Genomic DNA, 23,918 nt, shown 5'->3' with positions numbered 1-23,918 from the left:
GGAGTCATGGGGTTGGGGATGAGAAGCCTGCTGACAGTTTAATTGATACGCTTTACTGAAGAAGTGAGTTTTCAAAGATTTTTTGAAGGAGTGGAGGCTGGGTGAAAGTCTGATTGAGGAGGGAAGGGAGTTCCACAGAATAGGTGCAGCCCTAGAGAAGTCTTGAAGGCGAGCGTCAGAGGTGGGGATCCGGGCAGAGGACAGGCGTAGGTCTTGGGATGAGCGCAGGGGTCTCGACGGGACATACTTGTGTATGAGGGAGGATAGGTATGTTGGAGCAGCATTATGTAGGGATTTGTAAGCAAGCACCAGAATTTTGAATTGGAAGCCAATGCAGGGACTGGCAGAGCGTGGAGGCGTGGGAGGTGCGACCGGACAGGAAAATAAGCCTCGCAGCCGCATTCATTATAGATTGCAGCGGTGCAAGCTGGGAACATGTAAGACCGGTGAGAAGGGGATTGCAGTAGTCGAGGCGAGAGAGAACAACAGCATGAAGCAGTATCTTAGCCGCGTCTGGCGTTAGATATGGGCGGATGCGCGCTATGTTCTTGAGTTGGAAGCGACAGGATTTGACTATCGATTGGACATGGGGAGTAAAAGAGAGGTCAGAATTGAAAAGAACCCCTAGGCAGCGAGCCTGCGAGGTAGAGGTGATAGTAGCGCCGTTGACTTGGATGGAGACAACAGGAGTAGCAGCACTTGAGGGAGGAAAAACTAGAAGTTCTCTTTTGGACAGGTTGAGTTTAAGGAAGTGAGCAGCCATCCAGTTGGAAATAGCAGAGAGGCAGTCAGAAACACGAGTCAAGGTGGGCGGAGAGAGATCAGGGGAGGACAGGTAGATTTGCGTGTCATCTGCATATAAATGATACTGGAAACCAAAGGAGCTGATGAGTTTACCAAGGGAGGCAGTATAGATAGAGAACAATAGGGGGCCGAGGACAGAACATTGGGGGACGCCGACAGAGAGGGGTTGGGGAGAAGAGGCAGAACCAGAGAAAGAAACACTGAAAGAGCGCTGGGAGAGGTAGGAGGAGCACCAGGAGAGAGCAGTATCCCGTAGACCAAAGTTATGAAGAATGTGAAGAAGCTGTTGATGATCAACAGTGTAAAATGCGGCAGAAAGATCAAGGAGGATTAGGACAGAGTATTGGCCGTGAGATTTAGCAGCAATTAAATCGTTGGATACTTTGGTCACAGCAGTTTCGAAAGAGTGACCAGCGCGGAATCCAGACTGAAGGGGGTCAAGCAGAGAGTTGGATTCGAGAAAGTCTGTCAATCTGGCGTACACAACTCTCTCGAGGATCTTGGAAGCAAATGGCAGTAGCGAGATAGGGCGGTAGTTGGATGGGGAGTTGGGATCATGGATGGGGTTTTTCAGAATTGGGGTTACGGTTGCATGTTTGAAGGGTGAGGGAAATGTGCCAGAGGAAAGGGAGAGATTGAAAATGCTAGCGAGAGGAAGAGCAAGAGAGGGAATGCGATCGAGGGAATAGGATCGAGGGAGCAGGTGGTGGGGCGGGAGGACAGCAGCAGAGCAGAAACCTCTTGTGCTGTAGCAGGTGCAAATGTGCATATGATGGCAGGGGGAGTGGGGTTGGGTGATGTAATGATAGGGGTAGGAGAGAGATTAGAGATCTCTTTCCTGATTGTAGAGATGTTCTCAGTGAAATGAGATGCAAAGTTTGTGGCGGACAAGGTGGTGGAAGGAGGGGGAGTCACAGGGCGAAGAAGAGCATCAAAAGTGTGAAACAGGTGTTTGGGTTGATGGGACAGTGTGCTTATGAGGGTTTTGAAGTAGTTTACTTTTGCAGAGGAGAGAGCCATGCTGTAGGAGCGCAGCATAAATTTATAGTGGACAAAGTCAGATGCAAAGTGAGACTTTCTCCAGCAGCGTTCAGCAGTTCTGGAAATTTTTTGGAGGTAACGGGTCAGCTTAGTGTGCCAGGGTTGTAGTTGGGGGCGCTTGCTGCGTTTAACTGTAGAAGGTGCCATGATGTCAAGTTGAGAGGAGAGAGTGGAGTTGTAGAGTGAGGTTGCAGAGTTAGGGCAGTTGAGATTTGAGATGGGTAAAAGGAGTGTTTGGAGTGGTGGAGAAGTGCTGGAGATCGAGGGAGTTGAGGTTTCTGCGAGGTTGGAGAGTTGATGGTGGTGAAATTTTGGTATGGGGTATGCAGATATTAAATGTTAGCAGATGGTGGTCAGACAAAGGAAATGGAACAGTGGAGAGATCAGAGGTGGTACAGAGATTGGTGGGGATGAGGTCAAGAGTGTTTCCTGCAGTGTGAGTTGCTGAGGAAGAAATCTGTGTGAGTCCAAAGGAGGAGGTTACAGACAGCAGACGAGAGGCATCAGGGCAGTTGAGCTTGTTGATAGGGATATTGAAGTCCCCAAGTATGATAGAGGGAGTGCTAGAGGAAAGAAAGTGGGGTAACCAGGAGGAAAAGTGTTTAATAAATAGTTTAGGGTGACCGGGGGGGCGATAGATGATGTCAATTCTTAAAGGAGTGGGCTTAAAAAGGCGTACAGTGTGAACTTCAAAGGAAGTAAAGGATAGGGCAGAGGCAGGGAGGATAGGTTGAAAGGTACATGGGGAGAGAAGGATGCCTACACCACCTCCTTTACAGTCGAGTCTAGGAGTATGGGAGAACTGTAGACCACCGAAACATATTCTAGAGACATTGACCGAGACAGAAGGAGATTCTGGAGACATTGACCGAGACAGAAGGAGATTCTGGAGACATTGACCGAGACAGAAGGAGATTCTGGAGACATTGACCGAGACAGAAGGAGATTCTGGGACCAGAGACTGAACGAGAGAGAAAGATAAATACATGGCTGGCTTTTTAAAACAAATGAAACAAGGTAATATTGTGACGAGACCAATCTCGCTACATTGCATTGGAGGCGTCTGGTTGCCTGCCTGCTGCATTTGGACTATGGACCAGATTTTAAACGACTTATTTTCCCTGCAGAAAGTCTTATTCATGCCTTTTCTGCCGGGGTGTTCGTTAGATTTTATCTACAGAACAAACTACCGATTGTACGACCCCCTGGGAGCTGGAGTGTGCCACCAATTGACCACCCTGAAGCTGCGGTTAACCACAGCTTAATTGACGAAGGCAGGGTGGTCTTTGTTCGTCCACCGAACACGTGGCGGCGGCCATTTTACAAGTACCGTACGGCCAGCGGTGTTCGGCACCTAAACTATGGAACTATAAACGGACACTTATTTGCACGAACACCGCTGAGCCGTCCGTCTCCTGGTTCCTATTCGTGGGGATGTAGCCGAACAGCCGTTCATACGGTAGTTTGTTTCATGTGAACTGTGGTAACCCAGATAGCTATGCCATGGAGCCTATTCGTGTGATTAAAGACTTTGGCTTCATGGCAATTAAACTGTATTCGGTTGGTCTGAGTGCCATTCACCTAATAATGTGCACTCAGACCTGAGCTATCTGGGGATATGTAACATGTCTATGTTTAATGTATAACAAGTAACTTTATATATTTTAAAACATAATACTGTATTTAGGTCCCCACATGTGTAATGGAGTTTTGCCTTTGTCCTGGGAGATAATTGAATTACTTCTCCAATTATCTCCAGGGCAGAAGGGAGGAAACCAGGATGCATTGTGGGGATGTTTTGCTTCTGTGAGTTTGTAATGTGATACATGTCTGTCTGTGTTACAGTCTTCCATTTGGTCCCCTAGGGGAGTGTCCACCAGGTGGGAGACCTGCATAAATACAGGGGCAGGTAGCCCTCAATAAACAGACCACTGCTTGACCCTCAACACGGAGCCTTGTCTCGTTCTTGGGGGGATTCACTGTATGCTGATAGGGACTGACTGCCAGGAGTTTAAGCCGCTTGGGAGCTTTTCCTGTTCGTCTGCTAGCAGCTATTCGTGAGGTTCCAGTTTGGAGTGCTATTTTGTATCCAGTTCGGGAGTTTGGTGTTCTGCAGTAGCTGTGCCTGTCTTTTAGAAAGGGGCATATCGCCTAAACGGATTTTAACCCCTTGTCTGCTGAAACGATCTGTTACAATTGGTGGCAAGCGGCGGGATCGTTCCTACAGCCAGAAGGACAGCTACAGGAGACACCATTGCTTTGGATTTTTACAAATTGAGGGCAACGCATGTCTGAGTACAGCGACCCTGACAGCACCAGCATGGAACCAGCAGTGGAGTTCGATGAGGGTGCCATGGATGACCGAGATGCAGTCCGTAAAGGCATCTGGTACCAGGCACTGGGCATTGTGGAGTACCAGCAGGGTGAGAGACTCCCCAAGGAAGACCAGCGTTTGCAGAAGCGACCAGCCCTGTGGATGCCCTTCCTGGGAGAGCAGCCCCGGGAGGAATGGGTAAAAGAATTGGAGCTCTGGGTATGGCAGGAGATGTGGCTGGAGGATGCCTACCAGGCGCTTTGGTGGTATGTTGCACAGTAACTGCCCTGGACAGCCGAGCATGACAAGCCAGAGGGAGAGGAGTTTGATGGTCCTGGCTTGTTATGGGGGTCTTTTTCAGAGCTCGAATTTGGGAGCCCCACACAAGCCCGGTTCAGCGATCTCCTGGAGTGGAGGGAGAGCAGGTATGACTGGGACGACAATCACGAAATTGAGCAAGACCTGGTCCACCTGGTGACCCGGGAGAGAGAGCTAGAACAGGGCTACCAGCAGCTGTTCCAATGCTATGAGAAGGCTCAGCAGGAGAGCAGCAGGACAGATCCAGAGCCAGACCCATTCAGAGGAGACGAGATGGTACAGTTTTACTGGGAAGAACCCCAGGTGGCCAGTGGAGATGGGACCGAGGTCTCTCCACCGGTCCTGCAAGGAATTGGGAGCACAGTCTCCATTCCCCAGCGGCAGTGTAAAGTGCAGGGAGAGGAGAGCAGTGTCCTCCCTCCCCAGCGGCAGGCTGAGTTACAGGGGGCAGAGGTAGTTGTTCCTGCCCCCCAGCAGCAGAGTGATATGCCACGAAGGCAGTGTGAAGTGCAGGGAGAGGAGAGCAGTGTCCTCCCTCCCCAGCGGCAGCGTGATTTTTTGGGAATTGGGAGCTGAGTCTCCATTCCCCAGCGGCAGTGTGATTTGTTGGGAATTGGGAACCCAGTCTCCATTCTCCAGCGGCAGTGTGATTTGTTGGGAATTGGGAGCCCAGTCTCCATTCTCCAGCGGCAGAGTATCCAGCAGGGAATAGAGAGCCCAGTCTCCTTTCCCCAGCAGCAGGACTCTGTGTTGGGAGGAGAGACAGTCGGTCTCCCTCCGCAAAGACTGGAAGTATGTCTGGGAGAGGAGCTTGTTACCACTTCTCCCCAGCAGTGGATCATTAATGGGCAGGGAATAGAGAGCTCAGTCTCCATTCCCCAGCGGCAGAGTGTTCTATCGGGAGAGGAGCTTGTTACCCCCTCTCCCCAGCAACAGCTTAATGTACCAGGGGGAGACTGTAAGCCCCCCACCAGTGCAGATGGGACCGTGGTCTCTGCACTCACCACACAGGGGGTAGGGACGGTCGGTCCTACCCCCCCACGACAGAGCTGTGTATCCAAGGGGGAGACAGCCGGTCTTCCCATTCCACAGCAGAGCTATGCACCTAAGGGGGAGACAGTCAGTCTCCAGCAACCAGGCTCCAACCAGACTACTCCCGTGGTAGTACTGGCACCATGACAGAGTACCGCTGGTCTCTGCCCACTCAGCAACCCACCAAGGCAGCCTATCAGTCCCCTACACAGCCGTGGTGAGGCACCTGGACATGGACAAGCTTCTCCTCTACCCAGGTGTAGTAACCATTTATTGTGGGTGGGCTGTACTGTTTTTTCTGCTTTATGGGTGGGCTGTACTGTTTTTTCTGCTTTATGGGTGGGCTGCTGGACTAACAAGGGCACTCTTTTTGGAAAGGGGGAGAGATGTGACGAGACCAATCTCGCCACATTGCATTGGAGGAGCCTGGTTGCCCGCCTGCTGCCTTTGGACTATGCACCAGATTTTAAAGGACTTATTTTCCCTGCAGAAAGGCTTATTCGTGCCTTTTCTGCCGGGGTGTTCGGTAGATTTTATCTACCGAACAAACTACCGATTGCACGACCCCCTATGAGCTGGAGTGTGCCGCCAATTGACCACCCTGAAGCTGCGGTTAACCGCAGCTTAATTGACGAAGGCAGGGTGGTCTTTGTTCGTCGACCGAACACGTGGCGGCGGCCATTTTACAAGTACCGTACGGCCAGCGGTGTTTGGCACCTAAACTATGGAACTATAAACGGACACTTATTTGCACGAACACCGCTGAGCCGTCCGTCTCCTGGTTCCTATTCGTGGGGATGTAGCCGAACAGCCGTTCATACGGTAGTTTGTTTCATGTGAACTGTGGTAACCCAGATAGCTATGCCATGGAGCCTATTCGTGTGATTAAAGACTTTGGCTCCATGGCAATTAAACTGTATTCGGTTGGTCTGAGTGCCATTCACCTAATAATGTGCACTCAGACCTGAGCTATCTGGGGATATGTAACATGTCTTTGTTTAATGTATAACAAGTAACTTTATATATTTTAAAACATAATACTGTATTTAGGTCCCCATATGTGTAATGGAGTTTTGCCTTTGTCCTGGGAGATAATTGGATTACTTCTCCAATTATCTCCAGGGCAGAAGGGAGGAAACCAGGATGCATTGTGGGGATGTTTTGCTTCTGTGAGTCTGTAATGTGATACATGTCTGTCTGTGTTACAGTCTTCCATTTGGTCCCCTAGGGGAGTGTCCACCAGGTGGGAGACCTGCATAAATACTGGGCAGGTAGCCCTCAATAAACAGACCACTGCTTGACCCTCAACACGGAGCCTTGTCTCGTTCTTGGGGGGATTCACTGTATGCTGATAGGGACTGACTGCCAGGAGTGTAAGCCGCTTTTCCTGTTCGTCTGCTAGCAGCTATTCGTGAGGTTCCAGTTTGGAGTGCTATTTTGTATCCAGTTCGGGAGTTTGGTGTTCTGCAGTAGCTGTGCCTGTCTCTCAGAAAGGGGCATATCACCTAAACGGATTTTAACCCCTTGTCTGCTGAAACGGTCTGTTACAAATATATGATATTAAACAAATCTAGAGATGCCTTTACAAACACAAGTGGAATTACTGTATTAACTTATTCCCAATCACTTCAAATGGACACACATTTTTTTTTTTTGTATTTGTATCACACAGCTATGTTACAATGCTGCGGCCCAGCCCATGTGTTCCCTATTAAAGGTTAGTAAGTATGAAGGGATTTATAAAAATACCCCTTCCAGTCTCATTAGAGATTTTTTTTACCTGAAGCTGAGAGAAGCAAGGTGACTAGTCTGTGTAGAACCCACCTTAGGGGGATCTGCCTTGACGTGGCCGGTGGGCACTCCCTCTAATGGCCATTGGAGCATCTAAATAACCTCAATTTATTTAAATATACATAGGTATCTGGGAGGAGCGCAAGTAGCTTTTTTTGTTTGTTTTTTACTGTTAAAATTAAAATAATACATATAAATAGATAATACACTAGTCATTGACAAGTCCTTAACAGCTCCTTGAGCTTCCTCAGTCAGCTGTAGTTTAGTTCCAGAAATTGTGCGTATGTTTAAACCCCCCACAGATTAATTGGTCCTCCAATCAGGTGCATGTCTTTAATTTTCTGCACCTGATTTGTTTTGGCCAGTTTTTTGGATTTGTTATAAACTAGTGTATTATCTATTTGTATGCATTTTAGCTTTTTATGTATTTTAATTTTAATTTCATCAAATAAATTGTAAAAACACTTTCATAAAGTCCACTGAGGTTCCAGGAGTCTTCATTTGGGGTAGTGCCATCCAATCTATATTGGCACAATGCCTACTAGCCACAGAGCCAGCACATTAAGACTTTGAACAAGGTGAGCAATATACCTTCCTGATTTTAAAGTACTACACTTTGGTTGCCGTTCTCTTTTTTTTTCATAACATGATACAAATCTAAATGAGGTTTCTTGGTGGTCCTCGTTCGGGATGTAAACGGAACCTGTTCGCATTGAGCTCTCCCGAACGGGGAGCAGGTAAAACACATGAATACAACATAGTACAGGGGAAAACATGGGGAACATTTCCTAGCAATTCACAAATAGGCAGCGGTCCCGCCACAACTGGTATTAGGATTTCACGGATACCACTCTGTGTCCTTTTTATGTATTTTGTGTGTGGGAGGTCGGGTGTTTTTGAGCTGCTGTTAAATTATTTCCATTTAAGCGCTTTTGATTTCTGCACACTCCCTCCTTTGGAGGTTTTTTAGGATTGTGCCATTGTGTTATAACCTACAGTTAGATATGAATCCAAAGAAATACAAGAAATGTGTTTTTCCTGCTCACTCATATTTTGTTTATAAATGGTACATAAACTATCAACTCTCCAAGGGTACGCAAACTTTTGAGGACAAATGAATATGTGTGTGTGCAGCCTTCAAACTCCAACACTACACACAAATTCAAACAAAAACACCGCAGACAGACACACCCCTACATTCACACACACATACCCCATACAACAAATGCTTACATTCAAACTCACAAACACTGCTCAGTGCTAAACAAAGCCTCCAACGATGGGCAAATGGTAAATCCCCAGCTGGCAAAGCATTGTGGGAATTGAACGACAGATGGCAATCTATCCCATGATGTAAGAATGAGGTTGTATCACGTTACTCCAACCCTTTTGTGGGGGAGGATCTTTACTGTGTAAAATGCCCTATTGGGCAGTATGGAGAAGGCTACTACCTCGATTTGCTGTATGACCTACATAAAAACCTACTTACCTGGAATCCATCACAGTCACTGACTTCCATGCCCCATCGACGTCACAGGGGCCTCGTGCGGTCCAGTCCCATACTTCTCATAGCGAAGCCTGTGATTGGACCAATATGCCGTCTCAGGGCACAGGTTCACGCTCTGGGCTGGTGAGGGGAGGGAAGATTTTTCCCAGTTTTAGAACAGAGGGATCCACATGAAGTAAGGGTGAGAAGGGAGAGGTAGCCTACCCTTGCAGGACTAGTTATATTTAACAATGATGGGAAGAGACAATAACCTGAGTAATAAATGAAAAGGCATTTAAGCCCAAACACAAAAGTAAGCTTAAACATGTACTGCACTTAAAGGGACACTCCACTGCCCAAAAACAAAATAAATCAAAATCACTGCTTAGCCGAGAAACCCCAACAAAAACTTTCATGCATTCGATTACACATACTTTTCATTAGTGGTGTATCTAAAACAGTGTGCAATAGCTTCAGATCTCTCGTGTGTGGCCTTTGCAACCCTCCCCTTCTAACTCCGTGTAGAATATTGCATATTCCATGTTTCTATTGATTATGTATGGATGTCTGCATTGACATAAGTAACAGATGGTATCAATAAGTCACATGGCTTTCTTTGTCTGAGAACTCTGGAATGTGGATTGGGGGTCTTGTCCTTATATGGATAGAGTTATAGTCTGACATCATTATGGTCATATCTATATCGAATAGTGGACAAAGGACCCCAAGGTCTTGCTGTTGCTTGCAGCACAAGGTTGTTTTTGTCCGGCTGTCTAACTCTGTAGACTCAAACTCTCCCTTCAGAAGTCCAGCAATTACCATCTGCTGTTGAACGTCCATTATCCTGTAACATCATTTGTTGTTTTATTATGTATCCGTAACTAAGAATAAACCTAAAAGAAACCATAAGTCAGATTGCGTATTAGTACTTTTAGTTAATATAGACATATATTAACATGGCAAGCCTTTTATCAAAGACGATATATATATATTTTTTTTTTTTGTGAGAGAAAATGTGAAATGGTTGTTGAGGGAAGATATATTAGGCCTGTTTTACTAAACAGTAGCCTGAAGTTTCTCAATTAAATGCCCCAGGGAGAGATTTTAGGTGTGTAAGATACATTGCTGGTACTCTGCAAACCATGGTAAGGGTCCCTGGGGCGGAGCATTTGGAGAGCAGGGTGGGCCAGTGCTCCAACAGCACTAGTTGCTATATAACAGCCAGACCAGATCTTGTATATTAGTAGAAATGACACCCTGAGTTGGTGTAAATGTTCCAGGAGCTGGTTCACCTAAAATGGCTGTTTAGTGTGATATCACCAATACAATTATAATTAAAATTGAGTATAACGGTGCCAAAAATAAAATAAAACAAAATAGATCAAGTGTTTCAGGAAAATGTGCAGCAACTGTGTGTGGTGTGTACGTCTTTAAATCTGCTATATGGTTTTTAAAGTGATACCTAATTTCATTACACTATAGAAAGCAGTTGCATATACTGTATTTCTATTCTATATGGTTTACATCTTCTTCCATAAAGTACAGTATCTGGTGTATACTTCACTTAGTGTGCTTCTAGCAGATTTAAAGACGTACACACCGTATATAGTTGCGTTACCTCATACAGTCAGGATACCTAATTTTACCACCTTTTCCTGAAACCTTTGATCTATTTTGTTTTATTTTATTTTTGGCACCATTATACTCAATTTTAATTATAATTGTATTGGTGATATCACACTAAACAGCCATTTTAGGTGAACCAGCTCCTGGAACATTTACACCAACTCAGGGTGTCATTGCTACTATTGTACTTTCTTAGACAGGTTTTTGGTGAACCCCTGTCCGTATCCAGTTCTGAGCAATTCACCACAAGTCAGACTCCCTCATCCCTGTGTGTTGCAATAGGCATACCAGACCAATACACTTTCAGATCTTGTGTATACCTTAGGAGTTCCAGAGATGTGAACTAATTGATACTCACCTGTAGCTGGTCAATTAGCCGGCCGGCTTTGCAGAGAGAGGGAGGAAAGCCAGCTAGGAGAGCTAAAAGGCAGAGGCATGGTGTGTCTTGCATGTATATTTTGTTATTGGTAAGTGGGAAAGCCACCCAATTCCAGTTAGTGATTACTCTGTTTAGTAAGTGCTCAAACAAGAGCAAGAAATTTAGTTTTGTTTATTTTATTTTGGAGCACCTGTATATTTTGCACCAAATAAATCAGGAAAATTGAGCTGGGTGTGTCCTGGACTTGGATTACCCTAGAAGGCTGTGGTTACCGTTAGATCTGTGACACAATCCTCCCGGTAAAAGAGGTGGTTTGTTACAATATATATATATGGCTTATTCAACTAAGGAAACACAAACCAGATATTACACCCCGCCCAGACTTTCTGTGACTGTCCAATCATAGACTTCCCGATGCAGCCTTTGCAAGTCAGGTGCTCTGGGTAATTACTGCCTCTTGAGTTTACCTTCACTGAGCTAAACAAACCAGGAAGCAATTTAATTATTATTATTTTTTTTTTTAATGGGCTTATTCCATGGGCCTGGGCCTGGAGCTGCAGCTCTATCAGCCCCTATGGTAATCCGGCCCTGCCTGATACCTTGGTAGGCAGACCACCTTCTGGACAGTGAAACAATTTGTGTCAATCTGTTCAGACAGCTAACGGGAGAGGTAATTACAAGTACGAAGAGGCAGAGTTCTGGTGCAATTAAAGAGTTTATTATGCAAATAGTCAGGGTTTTTACAGACATTTCATTCAATGCTTTTCCAATCAGTGGGGCAAAACTAAAGAATTCCATTGGTTAGTATATTATCTGACGTAGACAAGGTGTTGCTGGACTCGCTGTTTAACACTTAACTCTTTGTATGCTGTCTTATATGAAGATCATTCATTCTAAACATCTTAAGTTTGCTATTCACTTCAGACTTATACACTTCCACGAACATCTTATTATTTACTTATGTATGTAGGTAACTTATTAACCTAATACTATGTATTCTCATGGTTATTCACTAGTATACTTGTACATGACTAAAAACATGTTTATTCAAAGTTTTAGCAGATGGCAATCTTGAAGGCAAGATACCAGGACAAACAGGGTATAGCAGAGACAAACTAGCAGGCCTGGACGAAGTAGCCAAGATGATTTTGCTGAACTCGCTTGCGTTTCAAAGCATTATTAGGAGGACTCTGAGACCACGTGGGACTGGTACTGCATAACTAGGAATTCAGGAGATAAATCTAAAGCTAAAATGGACCACTGTGACATGATACATACAGTCTGATCTAATGAGAAGGCGGATAGTGAGTGTTCGATCACTGTGATACGATACATACAGTCTGATCTAATGAGAAGGCGGATAGTGAGTGCTGGATCACTGTGATATGAAACATACAGTCTGATCTAATGAGAAGGCGGATAGTGAGTGCTGGATCACTGTGATATGATACATACAGTCTGATCTAATGAGAAGGCGGATAGTGAGTGCTGGATCACTGTGACATGATACATACAGTCTGATCTAATGAGAAGGCGGATAGTGAGTGCTGGATCACTGTGATATGATACATACAGTCTGATCTAATGAGAAGGCGGATAGTGAGTGCTGGATCACTGTGACATGATACATACAGTCTGATCTAATGAGAAGGCGGATAGTGAGTGCTGGATCACTGTGATATGATACATACAGTCTGATCTAATGAGAAGGCGGATAGTGAGTGCTGGATCACTGTGATATGATACATACAGTCTGATCTAATGAGAAGGCGGATAGTGAGTGCTGGATCCCTGTGATATGATACATACAGTCTGATCTAATGAGAAGGCGGATAGTGAGTGCTGGATCCCTGTGATATGAAACTTACAGTCTGAATTACAGGGGGACGTGGCAAACGACGGATACTGTAAGCAGGTTCGTTAATAGAGAATCTGTCCGAATACAAGTAACAGCACCGGGGGGAGATCCGTATGAGTAGTCAGGGTAGCAGAGCCGAGGTATTGCACGGTACACGTGGAGCTGACACAGACTGAGGCTGGACATACATGTAAAACAAATCAGGGAAAGTCAATAATTGAGCTATGGCTGTCTGCAGAGCTGGGGCTTAAACAGAAAGTTAATCCAAGGAACATGAAACAATTACCTCACAAATAAAAGGTCATCAATCTGTAGGTAATGTAACCATTGTTTAGCAGATATTCTGACACCGGGTGATGTGTAGAATTTCTCTAGCCGCTCCAAGTACAGCATCTGTGTTTTGGGATTTTATTGAGGAAAGTTTGGACTGATTTGTGAAGTGTTGGGAGAGCAGGATGCAATATGGCCGGTTTGTCCCGCGTTCACACCCAGATATCTAACTAGCAGAATTCCTGACACAATGTATTCGGAGTCAGATGTTCCACATCCAATGGAATGAACATTAACATATTTTATATAATATCTCATACAGTTCCTCATTCTCTGAACAGGTAATAAAAGGTTACCATGAATATTAATGGGATTCCTATCCTGGTATCATTTACTTAGTGCAGCCAAAAACCTCCTGCACCTTCTGATACCAGACTGGAAGGAGTTACTGGGGATAATTGAACGTGAAAAATGAGCTCACTACATTCTTGGCACCCTTCACGGCACTCTTTATCGCCTTTCCAATTGTTTTAGGATTTGCAGCTGGACATTCCTCCTGTCCTGGTAGCAACGCTTCATTTTTCTCAATCTTCTCTATGATCTCAGCAATTTCTTGCACCTCCCTTAGTGACTGGATCCTCTCTTTAAACCCAGGTTTAGCTTCTTGTTCTTCAGACTGGATCATCAGTTGAATATATTCTGTGGTTGACAGTGGATTTGGTATCAGGGCGATTTCACGGAGACGCTTGAGGCTTCTGGAGGATTTGTCAATCAGTCTCAGCACTGCCTTCTTCACAATTTCATATTCTTTATTAAGTTCTTGGAACAGTCTCTCTACAGTCATCACCTCCCCAAAAGCTTGTTCATAATTTTTTTTTATTTCATCATAGGTTTTTTTCTCTTTCTGATTTTCATATTTCCACTTATATTTCTGATTGAAATGAACATTCCAGACACATTTCTTTGGACAGATTGTACAGTATCCATTAGTCATTGCTGAACAGTGAATTTTATCTTTGTCATCAGCATATACACAGTTATCATGACATGTGAAGTGACATTGCTGACAGTTGGTTATGAACTGACCATGTGGGATCGTTTCCTGTACTGGAACAGTCACAGTGACCTCAAACTCAAAGTTTTTATTTGCCTCCATTAGCTCCCTGTTCTGTTTCAGACTTGCCTCAGTTTTCCTAATTTCATCCAGTTTGATAAGTCCAGCCTTGATCTTTGGCTGCAGAGCCTGTAGAGTTATCTCCAGCTGTTTCCGTTCCTTTAGGACTTCTTTAGTCAGCTTTAGACTTTTAGTTTCTATCGTGTTCAGTGATGTAAAAAATGCATTCATGCTGTCAGCACCCATTTTCCAAAACATCTCATTAAAACTCATGTTACTTGACTGGTTGTTGGCAAATAAAGCAGAATTATTAAATTTGAAGTGAACGGGATCGTCATTACAATCCAGAGTGCAGGGAATCTCAGCTGTTTTAATAGCTTCTAGTACCGGAGGTCTCTCTCCATCAGAGAAGTTGATGAGAATTAATATATTGTCTTTGATATCTTTTCCAAAAATAGAAAATACAGAGTTAAAAATGTATTTCTGGGTGTAGGTCAGTCGAGCCAGAGAAGCCTGAACTACAAAGCACACGGCATCGATTTGGTTAATGCCATTGTCACTTGTAAAAAAATCATGGATGGCTTCTACGATCTTCTTGTCTTGGGCTATTCCTCGGGTGTCACCAAATCCTGGGGTATCTATTAAGGTGAGAGAATAAGGGATTTTATAGCCACTTTCATAATTCAACTTGTAGGCAGTAACTAGTGAGGTTTGGCTGTGAGCTTCAGACTTATTCGTAACCTCATGGACCAGTTTAAATCTGAAGTCATCCTTCCAATCCACACCAAGGATGTAGTTGGACATTCCATTGATCAAGGTGGTTTTACCCGTTCCAGTAGCTCCTACCAATAATATCACTTTATTTGTGATTATGGAATCATTTTTCCCCAGGCTATATTCACGATATGCAGAGTAAGATAGATCTGTCTTCAGTTGATGGACAGAGGGGTTCTTTCCTGTTAAATAACTGCTGTTCTTGAGTAGTCGATTCTTAATATCGGAGGATTCTTTTTCTGCAGTTGAAGTTAGAATCTCATCACCTGGATCACTGACCCCATGATCTCCACAGATGGCTAAAACACGGATTTTATAGGATGTCTTCGGGTTCAACCCATTGATGACCCAGTGCTCTCTTTTCCCTCCTGTCTTTTTTTCCAACCAGGTATTATTGTCATGTTGGAGCTGCTGTTTGATTTCCACTTTATACTCCGTTATTGTGACTCCTTCTCCAATAACACTGGGTTCTTTCCAGCACAAATGGAGAGATGTTGGTTCAGCAGTAAATTGTATGGTCTCCGGAGGACTTGTTGGAAGGGTCTTTCCTATTGTAATATCACTGGGTACACTGAGTCCTACTTTACACATTGCAGAGTATCTGAACTGATAGGTTTTATTTGGTTGTAATCCACTTACATTTACTTCTTGATCATTTTTCTCTGTTGTATAAATATCCCAGTTCTCTTCTTCTGAGATTCTGTACTCGATCTTGTACCCTATTATAAACTCCTTCCCAAAGTCTGAAGGTTTTAAGGCAATCTTTGCCCCATTATGGGTTGTGCAGATAATACTGGAAGGAGCAGGTTTAGCTGGAGGCAAGAACCTATTGCTCACCAACTCTCCAGCATCATATAGATAGATGGACACTCCAGAGTTGTCTGGGTCTTTGGTACATGAAATAATGAACTGAGTGTCCTCTCTGGGATCATTGGTCTGTGTGAACTCTTGAAAAGCCCTCACATATTTTCTTGCCTTTTTAATGAGGTCTCTGTTCTTGAACCATGGTATGACCTTGTCTGGCTGATATATTTCACCTTCTGCAATCTTCTTAGTTTGCAGCCAGTTAGTCATATCAGAAAGATAGGATTCTTCTTCATTTAATGAAGTTAAATTATAGCAAACTATAAAATCAATTCTGGGATCTGTTATAACTTTATTTAGTACCGGTTCAGATGGTAGAACTTTAATGGGTTTCAAAACGTCCAAATAGGAACGGACGATATCCATCTCCTGCCTTTTTCTGTTTAAGAATTCTTCAATATGGAACTTCCCAAATGGCGACTGTTGTTTTGCTGTTAAAATGTCCACTAATGCCCCCTCCTCCATCCCTCCACCTCGAATGGAGGGCAGGGTTTGTGAGAGTTCCTTCTGTAACACAAGTGTAAATTGCTCACAGTTTTCCCTAAACTGACTTATTTTACTCTTGATTTCGGGGAAGATCTCGGCAGCTCGATGTTTCATCAGATCATTGCATTGCATGTTCACTTCTGCCATTTGCTGGATGATACTTTCTGATTTAAAAACCAGATTCTCACTAATCTCTCGAACTAACTTGGCGGCTCTGTTGTCCAGTTCACTTAGAGGATACAGCCAGACTTTCACTGGCACGGCTTTCTCCCCATTGTCTCCGAGCAGCTTTGGCAGGCTGACGTAAATATTAATGGCATCCTCATAATTCACAGGATTTCTGTCAAGAGCAAAATCCCCATGAAATTTACAGTTGAATCGATCCACACTCTCTTTTTCTTTGTCAGTCAATGTCAGATCTCCCTTTCCTTCAATTGAAATTAGGGGTATTTTTTTAATCATCACCTGGAGATTTCCTTGTATATCCTGAATGTTTTCTGATGTGGACACTTCACGGTCGAATATAAAGAAAGCCTTAGCTCCGTATAAAATGCCAGTAACCACGTGGGTGGCGGTTCCTTTATCAAACACTTCAGGATAGGTCATATTGTGGAACCCTAAATGGTTCATCGTCAGCTGTTCGAACCTGGTGGTTCTAGAGTATTTGAGAGTGACTCTGGCTTGTTGACTTGATGTCTTTGTATCATTCAGGTAAGTAGCAGATCCACCAACCTGTACCAGGCCACTGAGGAAACTGGCTTTCAATGATGCTGAGATCTTCAATGCTGAGGCTTTATCAGAAATTGTATCTGATGCTAACAGCTCAAATGATGTATTTTCTTGAGATTTTGACTCCACGTTCGTTCTGAGTGCATCTCGGTTCCACAAAGTGACACCTTAAAAAAACAAAACCTATTAATCTACATCATTATCTATACAACCGTCTAGAGAAATACATAAAACATAAATAGGTTTATTATTATTAATAATTTCTATAAACCTCAACATGTTATCCAGGGTTAATTTTAGCCCATGTACTCATGTGTATAATGACTACAATGGATGTTAAATAATTGGTTAAAGGTTTCATTGATCCTAGAGAGCCTAGTCACCCTCCGAAATATCTGTTTGCAGAATGAGGTCACAGGTGGTTTCAGGGAATGATCCAGGACACTAACACAAGAGGGCACTGAAAATGTTTTTATAAATTTTAATCTTAGTAAATACACTTTATATTGCTGTCTGACCCCCACCCCCTTCAATACGGTGTGCTGTACCCACCATGTGCTAACCCATTCCTAAACCCAGTGTCTTCCAGCCATCAAAGAAGTTGTAAGTGATTTTCATTTTCAAAGTGAATGTTATCTTAACAAAGCGGTTTTCCTGACACTATAGTGCCCTAAGGGTCCCCTCTGATGAACCTGTGAGGTGAAACGCGCGTCAGGGGAAACATCACTGGCGCTATCCACCAGTCACTTTACTAAGAGGGACCTGTCACTGCACTAAGAGTGACCTCTTTACTTACCATACCAATTAGAGCTTTCTATCGGCATCGGCTCGGCCGTTACCCAGCAGCACTTGAAGCAGCCTACAAAGTCTAGGCATTTCCAGCACACTTCTTTCATTGTAGCAGTATTGGTGGGAAATTGTCTATTTGTATTTCCATAGGAGATTGTAGGCGTTTGGCTAAGGGGGTGCCCTCTAAGGCACAAGTTCTTAGGGACCACAAGCATAGGAGGATTCCTAGTGTTTATGTAGTTAACCCCTCTCTACCCATAGCTTGTTGGTTATTAAGCCAGTTCCTGCAGAATCTACCAGGCAATATCTTTGCAGTCTGCACCTCCTAGTTACCATACTGCAGGTACTCCCGCCTGCACATAGCATAACACTAGGATTTCCAGTATTTTTGTAGTTAACCCCTCTCTACCCATAGCTTGTTGGTTATTAAGCCAGTTCCTGCAGAATCTACCAGGCAATATATTTGCAGTCTGCACCTCCCAGTTACCATACTGCAGGTACTCCCGCCTGCACATAACTCTAGATGCTATTTCTCACGGTCTTTAACACAGGACCCTGTCATCATTTCTGAGATGCTATTTTCTGCAGTATACTGGCACTCTCAAGCTTGTTTTGGAGTCCAGACACTGCAGTTCCGTTAAATATTGTTATCAGCTTTGTTAACAGTATGGAAGAGAAATGGCCAAAGGGCAGTGGGTCCTATAGGACAGACCAGGGGTTAACCCTAAATGGTGAAGGAATTGAAAGAAAAGAACACAGTCTGTCCACACGTGTATGCATACATACATCAATATCAAAGCAACAGTCGAAAAAGAATAATAATAACTTTATTAAGTAACACAAAAACTGAACTATGTACAAAAGAGAGGGGGGAGGGAGAGACAGAAATATGTCTGATGCGAAAGCACCTGGGTGGTTGAAAATATATATATAGATATAGGACTATATATATATACAAAAGGTTTCTTGAATGATAGAAACCGCTAGCTGGGGCACTCCAATAGAGGCAAGGGCTACTATTGTAAGGGGTACCCACACACTATGCAAAAGGGCTGCGTGCAATCTATGATGGCCGAGCACACGAGAGTGTTTAAACAAGTGGTGCACTAAAGGTGCCTGACCCGAAATCACAACTCTAGATCTCCTCAATACCGTGAGAGGTTTGCCGAGTGATACAGTAATAGTACTGTGTGACTGGGCAGGGTAAGCGGCTATATGCAGGACCACTATGATGAAAGGTTTATTTCTCCTCGGTACATAAGGTTCTTGCCGAGAGAGAGAAAGTGAATCACCTCTATCAGAGTAATGCATACATCAATAAGTGGAACCTGGCTGCAGATACCCTTTGAGTCTCCTAGGTTGTCAGTGATTCTAACGGAGTGAGACAGTGGTAGTTACACAGGATTACTTGTAAAAATAGTAGTTTCTGAAATATACGTTAGAGCGATATAGCTCCGGTTTTCCCCAAAATTCTCCTCGGAGCAATAAAATTCTTGCCGAGAGAGAAAGGAGAAAAATAATATACAGGTTGGCTGAGCGGTTCACACGGTGCCTGTGAGCTCAGTAACTACGGTTGTCCCCACGGTTCTCCTCGGAACAGTAAAGTTTCTTGCCGAGAGAGAGAGGGGGGATAAATGTAAAGGTAGGCTGAGCGGATAACAAAGTAATTAGTCTGTGAACTACAGGGGATACATTGTCCCAGTCCTACAGAATGTAACACTCCGTGCAGTGGGACTAGTCCGTTAGATATCAGTCTTTAGACTCATTCCCGCTTTGTTAACAGCTTCAGTGCAGCTCCCTGGGACTCGGCTATTTTTCCTTGAGCCCGGGTACTGGTACGTTATTGACACTACTAATTTGTAGCTGTTGTTCCCACAGTGGCATTTCACTCTGTTAACAGGCAGCGTAACTGTATCACTTGAGGATTTCTTACAACAGTTATTTTAACTAAAATTTGTTTGTATACCCCCCTTTTAACTATTTACATTAAAAGTAAAGTTTTAATTATCTTTCCTCTTTTGTGATCTCCCCGAGCCCAACCTATCCTAAGGTCACCGCTCTATAACGAGGCAACTACCACTCTGCAGGAAACTCTATCATTTATTCTGTCCCTTCTCCTGTTTCCCTTCCGCATTGTTTAGTCATGTGTATAATGACTACAATGGATGTTAAATAATTGGTTAAAGGTTTCATTGATCCTACAGAGCCTAGTCACCCTCCGAAATATCTGTTTGCAGAATGAGGTCACAGGTGGTTTCAGGGAATGATCCAGGACACTAACACAAGAGGGCACTAAAAATGTTTTTATAAATTGTAATCTTAGTAAATACACTTTGTATTGCTGTCTGCCCCCCACCCCCATTATTACGGGAATGCAGTTCTGTACACACCATGTGCTAACCCATTCCTAAACCCAATGTCTTCTCTGAAACTGCTATGTTTGCATCTGAAGTGTTAAAACCTGAGGGAAGTGGTCTGGTTGACTATAGTGTCCCTTTAAACAACACATTTCAATTGATGGTTATGGCATAACAAAATGGTGAAATGGGTGATAAATACCTGGGATAAGTGTATCAGCACGGCAATCATACAGCATTCCGAGGGAGAATGGACGTCCCAGTGATGGAATCTCAATGGCCATCGTGTCGGTGGTTCCAACAAACTATCCCCTCTGTCTAATTCTTCCCTGAATGATGGCACCTCCTATAAAGCACAGAAGACAGACAAGATTTACAATACAACACAGTGGCTACTGGTGACGTTTAAGGTGGTGGAGTTCTAGACTCCCTGTTACTGTAATCCAAACCTGCCCCTATGTCTGTAAAACCACATTTATTTTATATATATTTCATTTTTATTACATATTTCAGCAAAATGTCATGAATGTCTGTTGCCCATCACTGTTCCTGCAAGATGTCAGTACATGTAATGTATAGGTATCTCTGTATTGTGCCCAGCTCTGTGTATTGTATAGGTATCTCTGTATTGTACCCAGCTCTGTGTATTGTATAGGTATCTCTGTATTGTATCCAGCTCTGTGTATTGTATAGGTATCTTTGTATTGTACCCAGCTTTGTGTATTGTATAGGTATCTCTGTATTGTATCCAGCTCTGTGTATTGTATAGGTATCTTTGTATTGTGTCCAGCTCTGTGTATTGTATAGGTATCTCTGTATTGTACCCAGCTCTGTGTATTGTATAGGTATCTCTGTATTGTACCCAGCTCTGTGTATTGTATAGGTATATCTGTATTGTGTCCAGCTCTGTGTATTGTATAGGTATCTTTGTGATGTACCCAGCTCTGTGTAAAAACGGGGAATGTAAAATTAAGACCCACAAGGGGAGTGCGCATGTCCGCACCGAATTAAGGGCTTTAATCTTTAACTTGATGAGTAAAGTAAAATAGCCCTAATAGTAATAAATCTATATACATAAGGATAAACATCACTATATGAATACATCAGGAGTAGAGATCGAACAAAATGCTTAAGTATGAAACTGTTCGAGTACACTAAGTGTAAAGCTAATATTCCTGATCAATTATTAAAATAAGTGTATATCCCCGTTCCAATATGGTAACCTTTATACATAGACGCCTATATTCCTGAATATTAAATAATAGGAAAGGAAATGTCCTTCATCCATTCAGGTATTAGTGATAAAGGCGAGTATGCATAGTCTTATCCAGGCATATTATTTAGCCTTGTACTGCAGAGAGCCTCAGATGGAATTTTTTCCCAAGTAAGTGGGTTAATCTCATAAGAGCAGACATTAGACTGTGAGTGTAGGACCTGCCAAAGATGGGGTACATTGACGTTTTGGCAGTCTTATGCAATATATGATCATATAACGTAACTAAACACCCATTATATTCTGCCTGGATTAGGCCCTGGGGAGATAGCGCAGCTAAGCGGACAAGGGCACATGTAGGAGTGTGGGGATAGATGCATGGGATTGGTTGGGAAGAGTCTGTGGGTGTGATTATGTTCTGTGTAAGACAGTGTGGGGGAGGTCTTACCTCAGTGCCACTTGGGATTCGGGCCAGCAAACAGCTTCCCTCCCGCCCACCCTATACTATATTGTGTCGCAGCTAGCCGGGGGTATGTCCTTGCCAATTGAGTTTGAGGTTACGTTTAAGTAGATGGAATGAGATGAACAAGTTTTTTAAGGTCTCAAACCTCCCCTGCTCTAAAGGTTTAACTTTAGGTTGCCTGAGGTCTCGTGCCCATCGAGCGTGGATAAGGTCGGCTGATGGCAGGCATTGGAAGGATTTTTATGACGAGGGGGGAGGTGAGAGGGAGTGGTGATTAGGAACCACTCCAGGATTTATTGGCAAGGACGGTTGGGTCACTGTATAACACTATGGGTGGAGTTATATATGTATATATGTTAATTTATGCTTATTTATGTCTAATGTTTTGGTTACAGAAAAGAAGAGATTTAATAAATAAAGTTATGGATGTGTTATGCAGTAATTTAGTTGTGATAATAAATGCTGTGGCCTGTTTCATCCATACTAAGTGGTCTGTCGTTATTGGGGGGTTTAATGGGGTTAGACGTTGTTCTAGGCTGCATCGCGATTCCCCACTACGTACATACAAGGTGTTTTTAAAAAAACCTTTAAAAACTAACAAAATCTGTCAACATTGAAGTTGCTGTTTAGTAGGTAGGAGAGTGAGCTGGATCTTGTGTATTGTTTATCCAGGCATATTGATTACATATTTATCCTTTAGCGGCACATATAGGAGGGGAGGAAGAAAAATTAATAATTAAAGGGATTAAAAAATAGTTAAATTGTTTCATCTATCAGAAAAAATATATAGCAGATAAATAAATTGATAACAGAGTGGTATATACATATATAATAAATAATTCGATCTCTACTCCTGATGTATTCATATAGTGATGTTTATCCTTATGTATATAGATTTATTACTATTAGGGCTATTTTACTTTACTCGTCAAGTTAAAGTTTAAAGTTTTTGCGCATGCACCCTTAATTCGGTGTGGACATGCGCACTCCCCTTGTGGGTCTTAATTTTACATTCCCCGTTTTGTCCGGCTGTGACAAGGAGGATCCGTTTGGCGGACCCGATCGAATCCCTCCCCCTGTGGACAGGTAGGAGAGACTTGCGGTACTTAAAGAGTGAGGGGAGGAAGGTGTACCTCCATTATTTGCCCTTAAGAAAGGCGGTTAGACCTCCGAAACGCGCGTTGGGCGATTTTGACATACTATTCAGTAATGATTTGATTACTTTATTTTTTCTATTGACTGAATTGACAGCCTGCTGGATGTCCCTGGCTTAGAGATCCCCAGTTAGGTGATCTCTCTTTATACTACAGGGATTAGCGATATATGAGCCTGTGTGGTGGTAGAGTTCTCTTTTTTACTTTGGACTCTACCTAGACTAAGTTTCTCAGCCCTTTTGTTTCCTCTATTTTCATCTCCCTGTCCTTTCGATTTAATCTCTGCTTTACGAATGAGACATTATATAACAGTTTATTACTGTTGGATACTTATATCTGCATATTTAAATTTCATTATAGGGATTCTTTGATTAAATAGAGGATACTTAGGATCTGATTTTCCCTATTTGATTTATTAGGGCACGGCAAGCTGCCGCTTTTTGGCTACAATTAATTATCAACAGGCTGGATTCCCATGGGGCACTATTGCAACAGTTTCCTCAGTACTTGCAACTGTGTCTAGATGTTTCATATAAGTATATAGAATATAAGTATATAGAATAGAAGTATATAGAATAGAAGTATATAGAATAGAAGTATATAGAATAGAAGTATATAGAATAGTTGCATTTTTTGGAAACACTGTTTTCTCTTTACACAAGGCCTATGCCTTATAATGTTTTGTAAAAACCAAAGAAAAGAAAACGTTACCTGCGCTTTCTCCTTAATCCCTATGTATATTTAGACAAATGGAGGTCATTTAGTTGCTCCAATGGCCATTGGAGGGAATGCCCGCCTGCCAACGTCAAGGCAGACCCCCCTAAGCGGGTCCTAACACTGACCCTTCAGCCTGCTTCCTTGAGCTTCTGGCAAAGATATCTCTAATGAGACAGAGAGGGGTATTTTAATATACACCCCTATACTTATTAACCCTTAATAGGGAACACATGGGATGGGTAGCAGCATTGTAACCAGGCTGTGTGATGCAAAGTAAATACAAATACAAAAAGAGAAGTCCTGCGAAAAGACATACCGAAAAGAAAGGGAACTATAGGA

The 23,918-nt window shown here is 43.3% G+C and overlaps 1 protein-coding gene across 2 annotated transcripts in view; it reads right to left on the bottom strand.

Moving 5' to 3' along the window:
- Nucleotides 1–12,581: 12,581 nt before the first annotated feature.
- The window catches only part of LOC134609256 (uncharacterized), a 33,553-nt gene continuing 22,216 nt past the window's right edge, over nucleotides 12,582–23,918 (bottom strand). Inside the window, exons 2-3 of one of the 2 annotated variants that reach the window (XM_063452896.1) lie at nucleotides 20,235–20,378; nucleotides 12,582–17,053 (exon numbers count right to left, since the gene is read on the bottom strand). In XM_063452896.1, coding sequence (XP_063308966.1) covers nucleotides 13,365–17,053; nucleotides 20,235–20,316 — 3,771 coding nt within the window. In that variant the 5' untranslated portion in view covers nucleotides 20,317–20,378 and the 3' untranslated portion in view covers nucleotides 12,582–13,364. Of the gene's footprint in view, nucleotides 17,054–20,234; nucleotides 20,430–23,918 lie in introns of those variants that run through there. The other variant, XM_063452897.1, reaches the window with a different exon arrangement.

This window comes from Pelobates fuscus, chromosome 4 (assembly GCF_036172605.1).
Source record: "Pelobates fuscus isolate aPelFus1 chromosome 4, aPelFus1.pri, whole genome shotgun sequence".
Lineage (NCBI taxonomy): Eukaryota > Metazoa > Chordata > Amphibia > Anura > Pelobatidae > Pelobates > Pelobates fuscus.
This window is presented reverse-complemented; position numbering and strand designations above follow the sequence as displayed.